The following is a 20,802-nucleotide window of genomic DNA, read 5'->3' on the forward strand; positions in this document are numbered from 1 at the left end:
AAGATGGGACCTCACACTGTTAACTGGCAGCAGTTTGGGTCCAGGTTAATATAAGTTTTGAATGCTTAAAAACTTATTTGCAGTCCTAACGCTTGTATTAGTGAGTAGGTGGCCACAATCCAGCTAGCATTCACATTACACTGTTTCAGGAAACCTGTAAGGAGACTGACCATACACAGCTCGTCTGAGAACAAAATGCTTAAAAAAAATCTACGGGATTTGGAGAACACAGACGACAATACGCAATTTCCTAAACTTACTGTGAATTGTGTTAGAACTTCATGTTTAGTAAAATACAGTTGAATTGCATAAATGCAAGACTGTTTTAGTGTGTATTTTATTGACTTAATTTAAGAAAACGTTAGGAATTCCTTATGTTACTTTTAACAAATTTTTAACGCGCAGAAGTCAAAGTGCATGAAGGGGAAGAATACAGACCCACGCTACGGACGAAAGAGAACAATCCCTAGCACAAGAACATCCCACAGTACAACTACACTACTGGCCCCTTTGGTATAAGTGGTTCAGTCTATTTCCAGATCACTGTCTTCACTGTAACATGCAGATGGATTATGTATAGAAGTCAGGAGCACTAGGTCTTTTTCTGGCAGCAAACCACATTCCTGCAGAAAAGCCTCCAGGTCTACAGCAAAAAAATCTTCTCCAAGCTGGTCAGTGATTCGCACAAAATTGCCGATGAGCTCCCCTGCCTTATAGATCAGCAAAGCTGGCAGAGCGTTATTCGTAAAGCGAGTGCTAGCACCAATGAGCGAGCTCTTCACTCTGCAAAATTTAACTGTCGGATACTCAGCGGCCAGGCAGATCATACAGCCATTCAGGGATTCGGTGCCGGGGATATGATCTTCATAAATATGGATCATGATCAATGTGCTCTTATGCTCTTTATCAACTGTGTCCAAAAATGCTTCACCACTGGTAATCTCAAAAACCTGTTTAAATTGCTGCCCACTGTACAACTGCTGTCTCATCTCCTCCATTCGCTGCTTCCTGTATCGCTGCAAAAATTCCTCATCATCTTCATCGTTGTGAATCATGTTATATTCTTGTAACGTCATCTAAAAACACATACAAAGATACATGAAAGAGAGAGAAACATCTGCATTGCTATATGGGTCACTTACATAATGAGAATTTACATCTAGAGGATTAATGTGGGTCACTCGTCTTTAGTAACAGCAAAGTGCAACCCAGGAAGGCTCAAGCACCCTCTGTATTACACTCCATTTTGATCTAATTAGAAACTGTGTCCAGTGGGAACAGCGATTTCAGCCTTGGGTATTCTAGTTTGCACAAGCTGCACTAATAACACAAGTGGCTGCTCCATGCTCCGCTTTAATTCAGGTTAATGGTGGCTATGTGCTTTCACTAAGCTATGAGCACCGATTTGGACACTTAGGCCAGACCAAAGTCTAGCTTCCTTTTCATTTAGTTTTTCGGTTAACATTTTTTGGCAATCAAATGCAGTCTCTTGTCTGTAGAACTGAAGTTAACAGGATTTAATATATTTCGTATCTGTTCACTTGCTTCGTTAAACATGTTTGCATCACTCAAGGTATAGGACAGTGTGGCCAACTTTCATCATCTGAAAGTGATAAACACTGCGTGCTAATTAGTAACTTCTCTGACTAGAACTGTAAGAACTTGTTATACAGCCCAGTGGATTAAAACCATTCACAACTTCCAACGCCTTCTATCTTTGGAGCTCAGTCAAAGCCAAATTCTCAACACCCACTTACTAAATATGAAAACAATAAGGACCCCTAAACTCTTGTTTTAGGCATGGGAGGCACTATCCATAGGTTTGCCGTACAACTATTCTTACTCCTTTGTGCCATGCTACCTTTCCATTGATTTTTTCCTGAAGCTCTTTCTGCTTCTGCTTATCAGACTCTTCATCCAAGTGAGATCTACACGTCATAGATAACTTTTTAATGAGTCGTTCCATTTCTCTGCGCTGCTCTTGCCGCTGCTCGGTTTCCAGTTGTTTAAACCTTCGCCAGTCATTAATGACTCCTTTGGGACCTGAAATTAAACATGTAGGCGTTTGATATAAAAGGGTAATAAAATTACACCTATCATTTAAAATTGAAGTAACAGTTTGTAAGTCAGCAGTAAAATAGTGGTCCTGTCATAAACTTTTTGTGTACTGTGAAAAATGTTGAAATGAATCACAAGAAGTAACTTGCCATTGACGTGTCCTTGAGCTTCTGTCTGTTTTTTTGTGTAAGAAGACTAAAGCTTATCTAACTAGACTACTCTCATAATTGTCCCAAAGATTATTCCAGATTAGTATCTCTGCTCTTGAAATAGAACCACCAGCCCTCAAGAATTCCTAAGAAAAAAAATAACGACAGGAAAGTATAATGAAGCTTGCGGGTGCTCTCGTACAGCAGTACATTCTGTGATGTACAACGGTGTTAATTCTTACAGACTGCACCTTGCTGTGACCCTGCTGCTAGGGCCCAGTGAAGGACTTTTTTAGGTCCTCTCTAAATATGCCAGTTTAGTACTGTAATTCTGCCAGGGTTCCCTCAGGTGAGAGACGTGAACATATTCAGGAAGATTCTTCATCATTCTTAGAGACCCTAAAACAGAGAGGACGAGTCTTTCACAAGAAATACCCTCTGGATCACACCAAGGATCCACACAGACTAGTACCGTGTCTCTGACAGTGCCAGGAGAGAACACTATTTTGGGAAAGCCTGGCCGCTTTCTGCCTATTCTTCATGTACTTGTTCAGCACCTATCTGTTAGTGGTTAACAACTGTGTGGCTTACAGCAAAGAAATTTATGCATTATCAGCCAAATTGTATAAATCAGCTTTTCAGGCAAAGCCTAACTGCTTTACATATAATGCTGACGTCTCTCCGAGAAGAAGTCAAACATTAAAGAACTGTCTATTAAAAATAAGATTAGACTATAGCCAGGAAATGATCAATCTCTGACTCAAGTATGCATAAAAACATAACTTTCATTTTCAAAGACGAATTTTAGAAAAAGACATGAATCTTCCAATAAACAAAGCATTTACAAAATAATTATTTTGATATAATGATACCTGTGTTGACTGCACTGCCATCGCTGCTAAGCTCTACTTCCCCAACACTTTCAGGAATGGTGCTCTCTCCTTCTTTATCTTCTTTCTCACTGTCTTCATCCTCACCCTCACTACTGCTGTAATAATACTGGAGCTTCTCACCAAGCAGTTTATCATCCAAAGTAGTCATTACGTTCTAAAAAACAGATTAACAAAACAGAGAATGTATCTCTTATTCAAATATACAGCACGAGATACCACTTTAAATGCATAATGATGGCCCTTTCCTTCCTCAGAGCAGTTTTTTAGCCACATGGGAACAGTTTACAGCCCACTATCAAACAGCCTACAATGCAGTCACAGGAGTTAATTCTTAGTCACAATTTCAAACTCACCTAAGTTAAAAGCCTGTACGAATAGAGCTGCTTTAAGGCTTACTAGTGCAGAAACACTTTATGTGTGTTCTCATTCATGGAGAATGAATTTTCTAACCGTGATTCAGGAATATTACCAGCCTCACTTGGACAGCTCCATGAGGTTGATTTCCCAGCTATTGACATTTAAATTTCTGGTATTATCTGCATTATTTTAACAATGATTTGAGCTGAAAAATCATCACTGTAATTAATCAAATTAAAAAGTTCTGACCTTTATTCCTTTCCAGTCTTTCAGAGACAAGCTTCTATCAAAACCTGGAAGAACATACAAATGCTTAGTGCAGACAGTGCTACAATTTCATGAACATCACTTCCAGGCTAAGAAATAATATCAAAGGAAAGATCTTCACATCTGTCATCTTTTCACCTGTCCACTGACCACATCGGCCATCTTTACAGAAGTCAAGAGCATCTTGTTTGTATGGGCAACACTGAAAGTTAGATGCTGGCATGCTGATAAAGTGATTGCAACTCTGCTCACTTTTCCAGAGTTAAACATTTTTGTTATCCAAAACATCTTCTGCAAATAGAAATGAACAACAGCAGAATGCGCCCTCTTAAGCTACTGATAGCATCAGCATTTACAGCCTTTGTAAACCTCTCACATCAGGAGAGTAGAAAGATCAGGTGCCTCCAAGTGAGGAAAGCTGAAGAACCACGGAGCACCTTAAGAGTTTGGGGATCTCTCTCCATTGACTCCTTCCCACCACAATCCTCTAAGAGGGCTGCTGATGGGACCTCATCCTGATGGAGATGCAGAATGCCTGAGAATTACTCTTCTTTCCTGGGTGAAGGGCAGAGGGTGTCGAAAGGAGCGCCACTGAGGCCAGATATGCAGCTGTGGACCTGTGATGTGTGAACTACATCTAAATGTCCATAAAATTTCATTTAAAAAAAAGCAACTTCCATCAAATCAGTTGGTTTGGACTGACACTTAATTCTGCAGAACTCTGCAAGTCAGCCCTATTAATGTATATTTGACAAAAGACACTCCGAGCAATGTATGGATAAAGTAGGTCTTTTCGTTTTTCTGCCAACCGCTAGCAGGTTCTGCAAGAGTTAAAACCAGCTTAAGCAGATTATCAGGCGGCGGCCAGACGGCCCAGGATTACTGAGATTACTTCTCAGAGCACGGCAGGGCGCCGTGGAAGAGGCAACCCGAATTCAGAGGCAGCGGGCGATGCAAGAGGCAGAAAGCAAACCGGTTTGGTTTCGGTGGAAAGGACAAATGCTCCGAACGTCCCTTCGCCGCCGCGCCCCAGGCTCGGCCGAGCCCGCCGCCCCGCTCCTCCCGCCTCCCCTCCCGGGACCCCAGCCCCTTCCCCGCAGGGCGCTGCAGGCCCCGGGGCCGCCGCCCTAGGCCGCGCCCGCCGCCCTCCCGCCTTCCCCCTCCCGGGCCCCGCCGCAGCCGCGCTCCGCCCCGGCCGAGGCCGGTTGGCTGCGGGGGACTGGAGCGGCCGGCCCGAGCGGCGCTCCGAGAGCGGGCTGGCCCCGCCGCACCCACCGCCCGGCCCGGCCCGGCCCGGCCCCGCCGCCTCACCCGCCTCACCCCGCCGCCTTCCGGGGCTGTCTCTGGGCGGCGCGGGGCACGGCGGGAAGGGGGCGGCCCGCGGGAGGAGACAGGGACCGCTCCTCCCCCCGCCCCGGGAACGGCACCGGCACCGGCACGGCCTCCCGCGCACACACCCGGCTGAAGGCGAAGAGGCAATTAAGGTGGACAAATAATTTTTATTCGTGCATGCAAATACATGTCAATACTGCAAACTTCTTCCATCAAGTCTCTCAAACACTGAAAACCAGGATGCTCTACTCCGTGACCAGCCAAAGCTAAAAACCTCTTCACTTCAGTGCTACAGCAAACACACACGGCACCGCCCCGCCGGGGCCCCCCTACTTCTAACACCAAGGGAAACATTACCATTGGGAACTCAAAACCGAAATAAACGGAATAGAATTTACTCCCCCATATATCCCCATTTAATTTTACAGATTTTTAAATTATAGTTTTAAATAGAAGCTGAGAATGCGCCATAAAAATGAGCATTAAATCCATCGTAGCGATGGTGCCTGCTTTATACATGATGGGTGTACACCATCTTTTATTTCATTTACATTTCAATCGAACAATAGATTTGCAAAGAAAATGTCTAATACAGACGTAAAAATATTCACACTAGAGCTTCACAATCGGTTGTACAATTGACAAACAGGCCTCTTTTCCCAAACTTTCCAGCTAAGCAAATTTATAAAATGTAATCAATGCAACAAGAAAAAAAAATTTTCTTTAAAACTTCCAGGGAAAAGAATACGCAGTAAACAGTATAAATGCGGACAGCAGATGCTGCAAGCTAACCACAATACTTCTGAGTGGCTGTACAGTGGGTATGTGCAGTACAAATAAAAGCCACGTGTGTTGTATCACAACTACCGTATAATGTACTTGTTTGCCCAGCTAAGAAAATGCATGCATTTCCATGCCTTGGATTAACTGAGATCTACTCTGGATAAATTGATGGGCTATGTGCAAATGACCTTGGCTTTTGGCAGTAATAAACTCAGCCAGGCTCTGTTTTATTTCAGCTTTTACAGCGAAATCTTGAGTGATTAAAAGCTTCCACAAGCATCCTTCTTAAATAACAGGGTGTAGTATTATGTTCAGGTATTGCTCATTTTGAGTATTCAGATTTGTTTCGTCTTATCACTGATAGTTTTTTGGGGTGGTTTTTTTTTGTCGTGCTCCCTTGCCAGCAAAGAGATACACGGTGATGACTACTGCCAAAGTCAGCTGTTCATTTATACTGGAAAATTGGGTCATTTAAAAAAGCACATTTATTGTGTTCTGCTTGCAGAAGAGGTCCCTCAATGAGAGGGAATTTCCTAACAAAGGGATTAAACTACAACATAAAGAATGGACTTTTACATACTATAGATAATCCGACCATTTCTCATTTTGTTACACTCTCAAATTCAACATCTTCCTTTAATAACAGTCTAATAATAATAATGAAAAGTCTGTTCACAAATATGATCAAGGAGCTGCTGGCATACAGTGTTTATGTACAGCAACAGGTACAACTTGACAACTTGTGCTTTAAAAAAGCAAACAAAAACAATATTTGGAACTATTCTGAGTTTAGATCGAGTTATTTTAAGCATTCTTTCCTCAGCTGTTTCTGATCACTGTGCATTATTTTGTACCTCATCCAGCCTAGTACACTATTATACAAGAACAACATTCAGCTCTTGAGTACAGGATAAATTAAAATTTCAATTGTGTTATCAAAGCACTAAAACCTTCCAAATTACAAAGAGCAATTAAGAGCTTATTCAACATATTCAGCTGCATACAACTTTTTTTTTCCTAAGTCAAATGTCAAACTTTAGTGTCCCTGTACTAGACTACCAAGAACCAACGCCAGTTTGCTTTGCAAAGAGTCTAACCTTTCCTTTGAAGGGTCTAGTATACATTCTACAATGCAAAATCTGCATAAACACTAAGATTCATTTCTTGTCACCTGTTTACAGGAACAAAATATCAGTAGCAGGGCAATCACTCTGCTATATGTTAAGAATGTACAGATAATTACTTTCTCACACAAGCATTCTCCCAGCACAAGCATTAGTCTCTATTAAGACCTATGTGGGAAATGAGGCAAACCGAGGAATGAATCCAGGTAGTGAGGCAACACAATTAACTTAGATACTAATAATTCCTGTATCTCTTGCATGTGAAATCCCTGCTGTACCCCTAGTGGGGAAAAAAAAACAAACCAAAACAACCCAAAATGCTTGTCCAAGCAAAGCAAAAGAGCCAATCTCTTTCCAAAATCTGCTTTGGGTCTTTTTTCTGACAGCACAGGTAAGTTAGGCAAAGACCTAAACAGGAGTCACTGCTATTAACCCACAGAGATTAGTCACTGTATCTCGGTGTCAGAAAATAAGCCCTTCCATAGCCCAAAGGCACCTGATTTGCAACTAGACAAATGAATACATACTTGTTTGTATAGAGTCGAGGGCTGAAACTTCACCAAAGAAGAAAGCCAGAACTAGGTTCCCACCTGTAGCTTCTCCTTGTCAGGGCACTGGAGGGCATAGTTTCATGGCAAAAGCCACAGAGTCAGTGTTAAAACCCTAAGACAAAGCTGGCATGCTGTTATAACCCTCAAATAATTCTTTTGCCTGTCATTCTATGTATTAGAAATTCAACTAAAAAAACCAAACCTAGCCTCAGTTAAGAACCAACTTTCCATATGAAGTGTGTGGTCACCCTAGAGAACTGCTATATCATGGGACCTCCTGCTGCAGATGAGTATATACATACATTTGTTCTTAAATATGCCAGTATGGTTGGCAGGAATATGTTAGGCTTATGTAATTTCACTGGACAAACAGGCAAATGTGTATAAGCAGCTTATCCCAATCCCCCTCCAGCAGAGCACAACCAAGTTTTTTTTAAAATTGCAATTTTAAAATTAAAAAGTTAAGGTAAATACACAATCAATTTATGTAGTATATATTCACCCTCAGATCATGCTGAAGATGTTCTGTGGAGTTCTGGTGCACAGAGGGCTCTTTCCCTGAGGGCAAATAAGGACTTCTCAAACCTTTATATTTTCTCTATTTTTGTAACAAAATAGCAATTTAAAATTTAAAAATCTTTTAAAAAAATTACATCACCTTCAACATGGAAGATCTCACTGTTTAAATATCCATGAAAGAGACATACTAGTTTGCATATCTGTTTTGGAATTACATTGTACAGCAAATAATAGTATCTCAGAAGCATTTCAAAAGTAATATAAATTCATATTTACAGAATGGTCTCGGTATAAAATATACAACAATCATATTTATGTCTAACATTCTAAGTTGAAGTTAACATCAATAGGAAATAAGTTAAGGTGACAAAGGTGGTCTGGTTCTTGTATCCAATTCACTTCAAGTTGCAAGTGAAACAAAGCATCAGTCTATCCCTAGCTATGAGGTGGTACTGGCTATAGGAAGGTACAGCAACAGCCAAAGGAAACTAAGAAAAGACTACTTGACTGTTTTTCTACATACATTCCTTTACATTGAGTATTAAATAGATGTGTAAGATCTTCCATACTGACACCAGAATATCAAAACTAACCGTTGGATTTTCAGGTATATTTACAACATAATTATTTCATGGACAGGTTCATTAGGAGATATATCAAACACCAATATTTACTTAGTCTAATCAGTAACCCTCAGGGAAATGCCAACCCCCACCCCCCAGAAGCGTGCACAAAACAGTTATCAAAATCTTACCCGACCACATAGCTGTGATTTTGTAAAATAACAACTCAGACGACCAGTAACATGATCCTCTTTAAGCATTTTGCTAGCAGGAAAAGCCCTTACATGCAGTACACCTGGTGAAAGATCAGCTTGGCTTAAAATATTCCAGTACAATTTTCAGAGTAAACAACTTCACAGAAGTTAATAAAAACATAAAAAAAATGTAAAACTTGTCACAAAGAAAAGTAAGAGGACAAACAAGAAGATAGTAATCATCAGGAGGGAGAGTCCTGCTTTCTTTAAAAAAAAAAAAAAGTGGATATTTAAGCTTCTCAAGAAAAAATATGCCCAGGGCTCTAGTTCGCGTGTGTTTATGAAAACCAATTTTCAGTTGACATGTCTAATATGATTCTCAGTCACATCTTAACAGGGCATAAATTCATACACTTTTTCAGTACTCTGAAGGTCAGATAATGCTATATTACTGTATTTTCAAGGTCTTTGAAAATAAGTTGCCACTGAACAAGCAAAAATTAAACCTGAATACAAAATTATGATTAACAACATTTAACAAAGGTAATACAACTGCCTTAAATTCCCAATATTTAGTTTAAATTAAAAACAAAACAGTACAAAAACCAGCAATACCATCTTGTTAGTCAGTGCAAACACTACATACAGGGTTTTCAAAGGAAAGCCAAGAGCACCTGATACTTTTTGCCAAGTCATCTGGATTCTATAATCTCCAAGTTGAGAACTATTAATAAAAAAAGAAAAAAAAGAACCAAAATTGCTGTTACATTAGTGCATAACCTCTCAAAATGGTTGTAAATTGTTTCACGTGTAACTTGGGGAATCAATACCTAGTACATTAGCTGGAGGACTTAGGCACTTGGTTTACTTCTGATAACTTTACTTGGACAAGTAGCCTGTGTATGTGTATCTACAGTACTAAAGCAGAAATTGGGGGGGGGGGGGGGGAATGGAAACAAAAAGCTGCAGCAAAGCGCTGCACCACAGACCTGCAGATAACGCAGCAGTGCAAAGCTAATGGTGTGTTAACCCTGTAAAAGTCTCAAGTCCAAATCTCCACCTCTCAGTCTTCAAACAGGAAACAATACTCCATGCAAAGTTCCACAACTAAAGAAAAAGCAGCTGCAACAAGACACAAGTTCTTCTCTCATGAAACAAAATAGAGACAAATAAGTTAGACTTCCTTTCACTAGATGTATCATCGTAGGATCCTGCTAGTTTAAATAACTGAGTTGTTAGTTTTCTACAGAAGCCATTTTAAACAAGAATGGCTCAGATACCGCACCGGATTGCTACAAACTCATAAAAAGCTGCTTTAAGCTTAAGTAAAACAATGTCCAAATTCCATTCATTGGTGGAAAGTGAACGCCTTACTCTAGTAAAGTAAGTTTTTTTTTTTTCTTCAGAATGCTAATGCGAGAGGGGCTTGAAGTATCAAAGAGTCCACAGGAAATGCATGACCCCAATATTATTTTTTTTAAAAAAAATATACATTATATAATATATATTATATATATAAAAAGCTAGTGTAAATGCTTCCATGGTGTGGTCACAAGCTGGAAAGATGAATGCCTTTCAGCTGTTAACCATCCTGCCATTTGCAACAGGCTTTAAAAAGTCATTTTTATCCTCAGACATAATGTGAGCAGTTTTCAAAATGAGGCTGCCAACACTGACTGATGTGCTGATGGGCAGGCAGCTTGCATTGCTAACAGATGTTGTGATCGGCTGACTGAAGCAAGAAGTTACGGGCAGGATTGTTTTCTGCTCCTCCCTGAGGAGAAAAATAAGTTACACAAATATTAAACAAGTACATGCACAAGTATCCGGAACTGAATTGTGTGCATTAAATAAATACTGACATTTTTAGCAACAGGCTAAACATCTTACTACGGAACGGTACGCTCAAGATGTTAAATGCAGTCTGCCTCATTTTCAAAGGCTGCATTACACGTTAAAGACTACAGAACATATAAACCTAAAATAGTGTACTTTAAAAACTACCTCTCTATGGAGATTTGTGCAAACAGTATGACATTTAACCTTTTGAAGTTTTTCTTAATTTCTGTTAACTATAAAAATACTTTTGCATTTTTTGCTTACTGAATGTGAAAGGTATTTTTAACAGCTGTGACGCGTTTCGGTATATACGATTACAACAATGCATACGAACAATGATACCATCCTGTGACTGTCGTATTTGTGACCTAGTTCTATTTCTTAACAGGTTCTTCTCACTTCATGTATACACAATGCAGATGTCTAATCCAAGTCTGAGTAGGTACGTAGTTCATCCTTAAACAATCATGCTTCAACTATTCTGATGCTGCTGTTTGTCTAATACTGGCAGACATTGCTGTTTTGTCTAACACTCACAGAATCACAAGGTCTTCACCTAAACTTTGTCTCTTCTGTTCCATAGATTCTTTCTGGTGCTGCTTTAGTGGATGCCCATTTTCTACAGTTGTTCCATTGAGCAGCTGATCATCTTGAGAACTAATACCTAGCTGTATATCCAGAATCTCCTACAGGAGAAAAGGAGAAATGTCCATCAATACTGTCGCTACCAGCTTTAAATTTTCCTACTATGTTCCACTACATAAAGCTGATGGAAATGGGAGTCTTGTCCTAAGACTCATTATTTTTATTTCTTACTATTGGAATGTCTACCACATTTTCCTATAAGAAAAAAAAAAAAAAATCACTCAAAGATGGCAGTGAATGACAACAGTAGTATAAACATCAGTTGCTAAAAAAAGGTTTATCAGGTGAGATATGAAGGAGGCAATAAAGACAGCAAGAGCTGTTTCAATAATTAGGGGCAGAGGAAAGGCTAAAGATAAAGGTCCTTCCATCCATGTAATGGCGAGTCACAGTTCATACTACAGCACTGCATAACATACCACAGGCAGAGCAAACAAAAGCTGTAGCCAGTACTGCAAGCCAGTATTGGAATGTATTATGGAGATAAGAACATGAATTCTTTTAACTGTACGATGCTTTAAAAAAAAAGGGACAATTGATCCTAAAGCTTGGAATGAACACCAGAATGTTTTATGACTGCACAGCAAAGGAGGAAATAGCATAGAAGAAACTGGAGAAGATGCACAGAATTACAAACAAACAATGAAGTAGTAGTGAAAACTAAAGAACACTGGATTACAATCATTTAAATGACTTTACTGTTAGAATCAGGTGAGCACGAAGTTTAATTTAAATGATCACATTTAAATGTGAACTTCAATGTAAAACATTCTTAACTGCAGTTTCAATGTTGGAGGGGAAGGGGAAAGGAACGGACTCCCCATCATTACTAACGCTATCAAAAGATAAAGAGCAAGAGCTGAAAGCTACGACAAAGAACACAGTGAGTTGGTTTTTAGCTTAGATAGTACTAACCGCCAGGTATCTGAATGAGAAGTATGAGACCTCTAGTGTTAAAATAGGGCAAATGTTTAATACCACCACAAAGACTAAACCCCAAAGGCTTTGCTATCAACATAATCTACAAATTCACAAAGAAGTTTTAGAAGTTTTTAAATAACTAATGAAAGGAGCCAGTGACCTCTACAGACACATAGATTTTTGTACTTACTTCTATTTGTTCACCTTGCCCATCAGGTTCATCTGTATCAAGGGCTGACAGCTCCAATTCAATGTCTCGATCTGGCTTTGTGTCTGCACAGTCTTCAGTATAATCAGTCTAAAAAAAAGAATTCATGTTCTGTAAATATCAAGTTGGCTTTTCACCTGCTGCACAGAACACTCAAGTAAAGTGAAAACACAAGATACATTTCTAGGACACAACATTTCTACAATACAAAAGAGCTAGTTAAACACAAGTAGAATTTCGGGCACAGACAACACAGGATCTAAAGCTAAGTCTAATCACATTGAATTACCAAAATGGAGAGCTAAAATGAATGCTGAAGTACAAATTTCTGTAGTCTATTGGCAGAACGTTTAGATTTATAACATGTACAAGTAGAACAAAAAGTAATGATTGGATGAAAATGTATTGTCACATTCTTCCTATTTTGTAAATGGACAATTGGAGCAGCAGCACAGCAGGCACACCTACTTCATCTCAGGGAAATAACTGGGTGCAACAACAGTGACTTCACTTGCACAGAATGCATTATAAATATTTGGGAATGTTAAAACTAAGAGTTTTAACTCTTACTTAAAATGCATGCACTTATGTATATCCAAAAAACCTCAAAGATTTGTTTCATCCCAGCTACCCCTTTCTTTACCTCACCATTCCTCAAATCAATTTCCTTGCTTAAAAGATTTAAGGTAAGACGACTGCCTTCATCTAGAGAATTCCACTTCTGTTGCGTGGCTAGTGCATTCGCCTCTCTCTGAAGTAATAATGAGTTACTTTTGGCCTACGGAAAGAAATGTGTCAGTTACCAACAACTACACTTAAACCATGTGTTGTCAAATGGCAAAATAAACCAGCCTACAAAAAGAACAGTTCTTTTGATAGATGGATAACTATGTATTCCTTTAATGCACAGCATTTATTTTATGCATTTGCTGACAGGTAGCAGGCCCACCACTTTCTCCCAAAAATGGCCTTACTGATGTCAATGGAATCGCTCACACTAGCAGTCCTTCTGCATGATACTAAGTATTGTGGTACTAGTGTCTCGTTAACTCTTATTGATCATTTTGTCAATTGTACTATTTTCTGTAGGCTACACTAAGAAAATTTATTTAAAATCGTTTTACTAAATCACTTTTTTAATCAAAAACACCACATTGTGTAATATCTGATCTTACCTGCTGTAATTCAATACTCAATAGATCTCCAGTGCTGGAATGCTTTCTGTGACCAGACAAATCTGTAACTATGAATCTGTCCCTTTAAGAGAAAGAAGGCAAAACTAGGACTTAAAAACAAGTTCTCTGAATCAAAGGCCCCATATGTTTCATTAGTCTACCAGTGTTAGATTTTGACAGAAACTATGTGACTAAGATAATACACTCTTCCTCTTCATTGGGGCTCACAATACTCCAAGGTATTATATGAAGCAAACATCCTTATTTTACACATGGGTAAGAAGTGGCAAGAAAACTTGAGAGAAACTAGTGAAGATCACAGATTTTGACATGACAGCTTTGATTAGGTCTCTCGAGGGATACGTTGCTAGTAATTGGGTATTATTAGCTGCATTAAGTATTAAAGACTACACAAGTTTTAACCTAGTTTTTTCCAAAGCTTTATGCTAGAGAGATAAAAAAATCTTTTACTTTAAAATTAAGAACGTCTATTAATAGTTCCAGATTTCCCCCCCCCCCTTCAGGATTTTGAAGAACAGCAAGCTATAGAAAATGCTTTTAACAGAACACAGAAAAAAGTCCATACCGTTCCGCATAACGTGCTGATGAAGTAGAATCTGAGCCATATGCACTCCATCTTGAGTCAACAGCATTGACATAAGGGACATAATCTGTAACAAATGAAGATACCATTCGTTATCTTCTCTGTTCTTAAAGTGGGATATACAGGTGTTTTAGCTCTTTGTGTCTTCATTGCTGCAGTAAGCATGAGCAGGATGAAACGCTCATCATGTATGCTATATTATCACACAAAGCCTAGGCTTGTACCTGATACGCTGATGGGCTTAGTAGCACTTCCTTGGGAAGCAGTGGCCTGAATAGGATCTGTCGTGTGATAACCCGTGCGGGATGACCTGGAGATTGCACCCCACTTGGAGATGATCGGTCCATCGCTAAATGGGATTATAGGATCTTCTTCCTTTGCCCTTCTCTGAGTTTCAAATAAATGCACTCTCCTTTTAACATCCCCACTGTCCAAATCCTACATATTTAAGAGACAGAAGAAGATACACGGACTCATTTGAGGTTATTCAGTAGGCCAATAACTTTCTGATTACTGTTGCTGAGTACAATGCTGAAAATCTGCCCAACTAGAAAGCCAAGATTGGCTGCAATGATTTAACTACTGCCCTTTAATGGCAATCTGACCATCAGAGAATTATTGCCAGTGCCAGAAGAAATAATTTTGTTTTGCCAAGCTTGTGTTTCCAGGCAGAAGAAGTTCCAGTATGCTTTAAGGTCCTCTCCTACACTTGAAGGAAGCAGTATCAAAGAAGGCTTGAGATGAGATGTGGTTACACTTGTTTCACAGAAAATAAAGGTAACCTGCTACACCATATAGCAGAAAGTTGCCAAAAAGCATGAGCTCTCACCTCTCCAGAGGTAAGCTGTATTCCATGATTCATACTATATATTTTTTGTTCCCTGAAGTCTTTCAATTAGTTTTTCTTCTCTCATGGAAATTGGGTGATAAAAAATAAGTTGTATTTTATGTTCACAGATTTGTTGGCACTAAACTGTTTATTAGAGGAGAACGTGCCTTCCAACCAAATACGAGGTGTAGTCTAGGAAAACAGTTCATACAGATTCTCTGGGGTTGCAAAGCAGCCAAGATTAAGTTCATGCTGATTATCCTGGGTCCACAGTATTTCAGATTTTCTCTGCGAGTGTATATTGCTCTTGGGATTAACTTCAAAGTAAAGATTTTCTGAAACAATGGCAGCGTTAACAGATCTCAGAATCCTGAAAAGAACAGTGATTCATTCCTACAGGACAGACTATTACACTTAAGCCAAATAGGAAATGTGTTTCTGCGATGGAAACACCTGCTCGGAACTGGCCACAATGACCCTGTATTAACCAGTCAAGCATGCCAGCGCAACCTATTCTGAGACTATTTTAGATGCCTCAGAAATTGTAAGAATGCACATATACACATATACATTTATATAAAGAACTCTTAAGAGAGATAAACAAAATTAACTCCTCAAAAATTTTTATCCCACTCTAATAATCAGAGAACACATTTAAAATTAATGACTTCTTATCAGTTTACAGGCCATCTACTCAAAACATTTTGGCTACAAGTTTGATTTACAGAGATCTGTTATTAAAATAATTGCTTCAGACATCTGAGAATTTTATTCATGGCACTACATTCTGTCACTGAAGTAAATACATTGTTTATTTACAAAACTGGGAAATGTCAAATAGGCAGAACTACCTTAAAATACTAAGAATAGAAGCTATTAACTTTAAAAAAAGGCTTGTTTAACCCAAACAGAAGACACTTCAGCATGCAAGTATCATTACACTAATGAGATAACATGCAGAAAACCCCTACCATTAACACAGCATTTGAATTGGCAATCACATCCTTGGGCTCTGAGTCGATAGCATTTATACAAGAGCCAATAGTGCCACAAGACCACGGTGAATAGTGAGAGAGATGGTCTTCCTCAAATTTAGTTCCGCTCAAATCACTGACACTCTCTGAGAACTATGGAAAAGGAAATAAATAAGTAGTAAATAATAAAAACAGGGAAGTCAGTCTTAAAATAAGAAGAGACATTTACTGCTATTTAGTTAAATTATCTCAAAAGTCAATGAAGGAGTTCTAGCCGTGTTCCAAGATTTGACTCAGGTGCAACATAACCCATTCAGTCAAATTTTAAACCAGTGCAGCTGACAGCTGTCAAAGAAGGGCAGGTTTTGCCAGTACAAATAACTGTCTGGTCTGCCAAGATGTGACACTAATTTCAGTCTCTCTAAGTTAGTGGCAGGTGTCTTCAGGCAAATACCTACAGTAATTAAATTGAGAGAAAGCCATGCATTTTCCTTTCCAGTATAAGCCAGTGACTGATAAAAGTATGACTTGGAACCCTCTAACCTGGATGAAAAGGACTAAATCCTGATCTACCCTGAAGTCCCTTATTGGGTGCATTCAACTACCTTACAAGACCTGTTCTGAATAATCACAGCCTAACACCTCAAATATCATCAACAGAACTGTCAAACCACAGCAAGGAGTGCTTGGCACAGTGGTTCTCAAACTAGTTTCTGGATGCATTTAATTTACACATACAAAAAATAAGATTTTTTTTTTTCTTCAAAAGACAACTCTTGCTGTTTGTTGAGTTTCCATTCTTGTTAACAGGATTTATCACATAAGTACACAAAGTTCTATCAGTGCCTTTTGCCACTTTAAAGGGATACATATTCTCTGGGACTTCACAAGCACCTGCAGCTTGATTCAGTCTACTCATCATGTCAGTGTCATTTGGATTATAAGAGGGAAAGTCCTTCTTAATGGAAAACAGTTGTTCCCCACACAAAACCCTGGAGGTTCACAAAGGTTGTTCAATAAAATTACATTTCCTTTAGTGAGAGTAAATCGAATCACTTCATTTCTTGATCTTTTTTCAGTGATCATGTTTAGCATCACCTTAATATAAAATTGAATGCATTCCTTATTAGATATTACTTTCCTTTTACTACAAGATTAAATTAATTTTATGAACAACAGATGGCAGGTAGAAAACCTTTACTAGAATTACTAAATGACATCTTACAGAAACAGGAAGGGAAAACAAGCTCTTTGGCTTCCCACCTCTGTGCTGAAATCTACGCTGAAGAGAGGAGAAGGTGGCGTTGGAGATGGTGTTGCCATAGGAAGGGTTGATGATACCAGGGGAGTTTTCTGCGTGTGGTACTGTGCCCATTGCTCTGGCTTCCGTCTTAATTGCTCATCATAACCGGTCTTCAAATGACCACACGGCTCCTAGCAATAATAAATAGAGGACAGTATATCCTATCATACTCTAATCAGAAGCCAAATACTTGCACAGGACACACTTGGACCACCAAATTCCCTTGGGTCTGTAACCTTCCATTGATATCACTAGCAGAATTTCACAAGGATTTGGAGAAGAACCTGGGCCGTGTACAGCAACTCAAATCCAAAATGCGTAATTAATTCAAGCAGCATGCATGGGAATTAAAGAGGCAGAGGGGCTCTGGTCCTAATCCAGATTAGAGTGGTGTATTTTATAAGCCCATTTCATTAAGGTTAAAAACAAAACAAGAACTTTGTCCAGGTCACATGTCTTTATCACTGTAACCCCAAACAAACAGAAGAGGTCTACGCTAATTATTTACCAACTTTTCAGTAACAACCTTCAGAACCAAGACTACATCCTTCCCTTTCTGGCTCTCACTTACCCTTGGTAAAGGCACAGTCCTCTGTTCGTTTGGAGGTTGACATGCCACAGAGTAATACCCATCCAAAGAGTTGTATCTCTCACGTAATGATGTCTGATAGACAGATGAGTGCATCACATCCATGGGAGGTAAAGAATTGCTCCTAATAATATCATCTCGTGGGTACATCTGTGGGCGCCAGATGCGCCTGCTGTCATAAACTGGAGCATACATTCCAGAAGGGACAGGAGGAACTGGTCCATACGGCTGCGGAGGAGGAGGTTGGTAAGGAGAATTCAGTCGATCTCGAGGGGGAAATGTACTGTAATGATCGGCATATGGCACGGAAGCAGGTGGGAGGGAGGATTCTGGAACGTTATTGGACCTCACAAAGCGAGGAACACAAGGAGCCACACCAGCTGGTACTGTTGGAGGTGGTGGATAATATCCTTAAAAATTGGAAAAAGGCATATTTAATGTAACCACAAGTGACCCAGAATTTTACACCTTCTAAAACTGTAAATAGTGTTGATAAGTACCTTTAGAGAATGAAGAGTCACACTTCACAAACCTGTTACTGACCCTGTCGTATTTCTGTGGAATATAATTTCATGTATGACAACCACACTTGCAGATGTACTGCTGACCCTTTACCACCATGACCCAATTTGGAAAATGAAGTTTCTCTGCCATTGCTCCTGCGTACTGTAGTATAATGATGTAACTGAAAAGACAGCATCTTAAGCACTTCTTTATTTAGGAAGTTAAAATAGTTATCCCTAAAATAAAAAGCTATATTGCTAAAAAAAAAAAAGTAATTCCAAAGGTCCATAAATAACCATTTCACACTTGGCTTGTTCTTTTTTTCCTTAGGGAGGATTGTCTGAATACCTCTACCTTTTGTTTTGAGAGCTTGTGAATGATCTGATGTTAGAACACCTAATTGCGTGCTTGAATATAAACATACACACTGCAACCTAAAAAGATGACAAACCTTTCAAAAATATCTGAGCAAGCACAGAGATGTTAAGTCTCCCAGTGGAAGCACTCTATGCCTCTGGGTCTGGACCCTGTCTATGCACACCCTCATGGATAGGGGAGGAGGTGAGCAAGACTAAATAAATGCAATTATTGCTAATATAGGAAAAAGTACATGAAAGACCTCAACGTTCAAATTCTTCTGGATGCTGAGGTACGAGCTGCGTAACATACAGCACGCAAAGACAAGAACCACCAACACCGAGAACAAACTACAGGTCCCTCCCATACTCAGCAACAGACCAGGTTAGTATTCCATTAAGTGAAGATTCAGCTGGTATTTAAAAAAAAACCCACAACCCTCCACAAAACTGAGATAAAAGTTATTTCTCAGCATTCAGGCTTACCTAGAGAAAGGTTCAGAGCTATCTTTGATTCAGTGCTCCTCTCACTCACCTGTCTGTGGGTATTGTGGAACTTCGTATGACAACTGAGTCCTGGGATCTTGGAAATATTGAACATTATCAGAATGTGGAGGGTAGACAGGTACTCTGGGAACAAACGGGCTGGATTTTGGAGGCACAGAATTAACTTCTGTTCCAATATTAGGAGGACCAGCTGAGGTAGCTGCTGCCTGGCTTACAGGAGTCTTGGGTGGAGAACCAATTTTACTGAAAAGGATTACCAAGAAATCATTAAACAGATCTTTACTTATTTCTGTTAGTCGTCTCTTCATGTATACTCCCATATAATATTGAAATTCGGACCATGTCATTTCTTCTGGAATTTTATTTTTCATACCCCAAACTGATACTATTATCACATCTCAGACTTTGTCCTAAGAAAACTCAAAAGTGGGCATAAATGTTTTGGTATGCACCCAGAAGGTTACATACCACTTGTAAGTGTATTCTGGTAAAGACAAAGGTTTTGAAGAGTTGTTTAGAGGCTTGGTGCTTTCTGGAGAAGTATCTAGAGAGTTTTAAGAAAGAAAACCCAAACTAGAAGGTTTCCAGGATTATTAAGGGACTACACACTACATGCACCCTTTCTGGTTTCAGGAAATGTCAAATTTTGAGTGCAAGTGTTTTATTTTTATGTAATAACCCAATAGTAAGAAAGATACCCGGCTGAGAACAACAGAATAAAAGATAGAGAGAGAAGTTTACCATTTTATCTATATTGCATGGGAGTATTCAACAGCTAAACCAACCAATGCTAGCTCTGACAACTGGAATCCACAGACTTTGTATAACAGTATCTGCACTGTAGTACAAGATCTTACACAACTCTGCAGTCAGTGAACACCAGCAACAACTGCAAGCCAGGACAAGAATTCAGTATCTATTTTTCACCATCCACACACTCAATGATAATCTAAAAGCAAAATGTTATGCTTGGTTATCTCTATGAAAAAAAGTTACCTACTTTTCAGGTAGTGATTCTGTAGGGGATCCAGAAACATTCTGGCCATTGGCTCCAGTCTTCCCTCCCTTCTTGTTGTTCTCCAAAGCTCTCAAGGAGGTGTCCGCACAGCGAGGGATCAATTGGGGAACACCACTTTCTAGATTAGCTATTCCATTAGTACTTGGCACCACCTTCCCTGTTGCTTCAGGGCTTCCTATGACAGAAATTACGTTTCCTGTTGTGGTTGAGACGGTGCTATTTACGCCAACTTTATTTAGAAGGGGGAATGTTCTCACTGTTGCACTGATTTTCTTGTTCCTCAAGCGATATCTATAAACAAACACATGTACAAACATACAAAGAGACAATTCAAAGTGCTTATTGTGCAGTTTAAGATATTTGTAAAATTAGTAAAAGGAAGAGATTGAGAGGAACATGATATCCAAATTACAGGACTTCAAACTGGTGCTTATTTTCAACAATCCATAAATAGAACGTCAATGTCTTCCTTGTAACCAAAGATCATCTCTCCTCTTAGAAGATTCACTTCTGTAGTTCTTTGAAAATGGATTTGGGTGA

General features: G+C 39.3%; 2 protein-coding genes across 4 annotated transcripts in view; both read right to left on the reverse strand.

The window, feature by feature from the left end:
- Positions 1–321: 321 nt before the first annotated feature.
- Positions 322–4,754, reverse strand: PDCL (phosducin like). Its single transcript, XM_075772193.1, has 5 exons — positions 4,608–4,754; positions 3,707–3,750; positions 3,080–3,254; positions 1,862–2,043; positions 322–1,076 (listed from the first exon to the last, which is right to left on the reverse strand). The coding sequence occupies exons 3-5, from the start codon at positions 3,246–3,248 to the stop codon at positions 525–527; spliced, it is 903 nt and encodes a 300-aa protein (XP_075628308.1). The 5' UTR covers positions 3,249–3,254; positions 3,707–3,750; positions 4,608–4,754; the 3' UTR covers positions 322–524.
- A 1,459-nt stretch (positions 4,755–6,213) lies between these two features.
- The window catches only part of RC3H2 (ring finger and CCCH-type domains 2), a 30,000-nt gene continuing 15,411 nt past the window's right edge, over positions 6,214–20,802 (reverse strand). For 2 of the 3 annotated variants that reach the window (XM_075772792.1, XM_075772793.1), the window contains exons 10-21: positions 20,245–20,553; positions 19,273–19,487; positions 17,860–18,287; positions 17,249–17,419; positions 15,983–16,138; positions 14,407–14,620; positions 14,165–14,249; positions 13,579–13,660; positions 13,047–13,181; positions 12,386–12,493; positions 11,167–11,315; positions 6,214–10,564 (exon numbers count right to left, since the gene is read on the reverse strand). In XM_075772792.1, the coding sequence (XP_075628907.1) occupies positions 10,366–10,564; positions 11,167–11,315; positions 12,386–12,493; positions 13,047–13,181; positions 13,579–13,660; positions 14,165–14,249; positions 14,407–14,620; positions 15,983–16,138; positions 17,249–17,419; positions 17,860–18,287; positions 19,273–19,487; positions 20,245–20,553 (2,251 nt within the window). In that variant the 3' untranslated portion in view covers positions 6,214–10,365. The remainder of the gene's footprint in view (positions 10,565–11,166; positions 11,316–12,385; positions 12,494–13,046; positions 13,182–13,578; positions 13,661–14,164; positions 14,250–14,406; positions 14,621–15,982; positions 16,139–17,248; positions 17,420–17,859; positions 18,288–19,272; positions 19,488–20,244; positions 20,554–20,802) is intronic. The other variant, XM_075772794.1, reaches the window with a different exon arrangement.

The sequence above is a fragment of the Balearica regulorum genome, chromosome 20 (assembly GCF_011004875.1).
Source record: "Balearica regulorum gibbericeps isolate bBalReg1 chromosome 20, bBalReg1.pri, whole genome shotgun sequence".
Taxonomy (NCBI): domain Eukaryota; kingdom Metazoa; phylum Chordata; class Aves; order Gruiformes; family Gruidae; genus Balearica; species Balearica regulorum.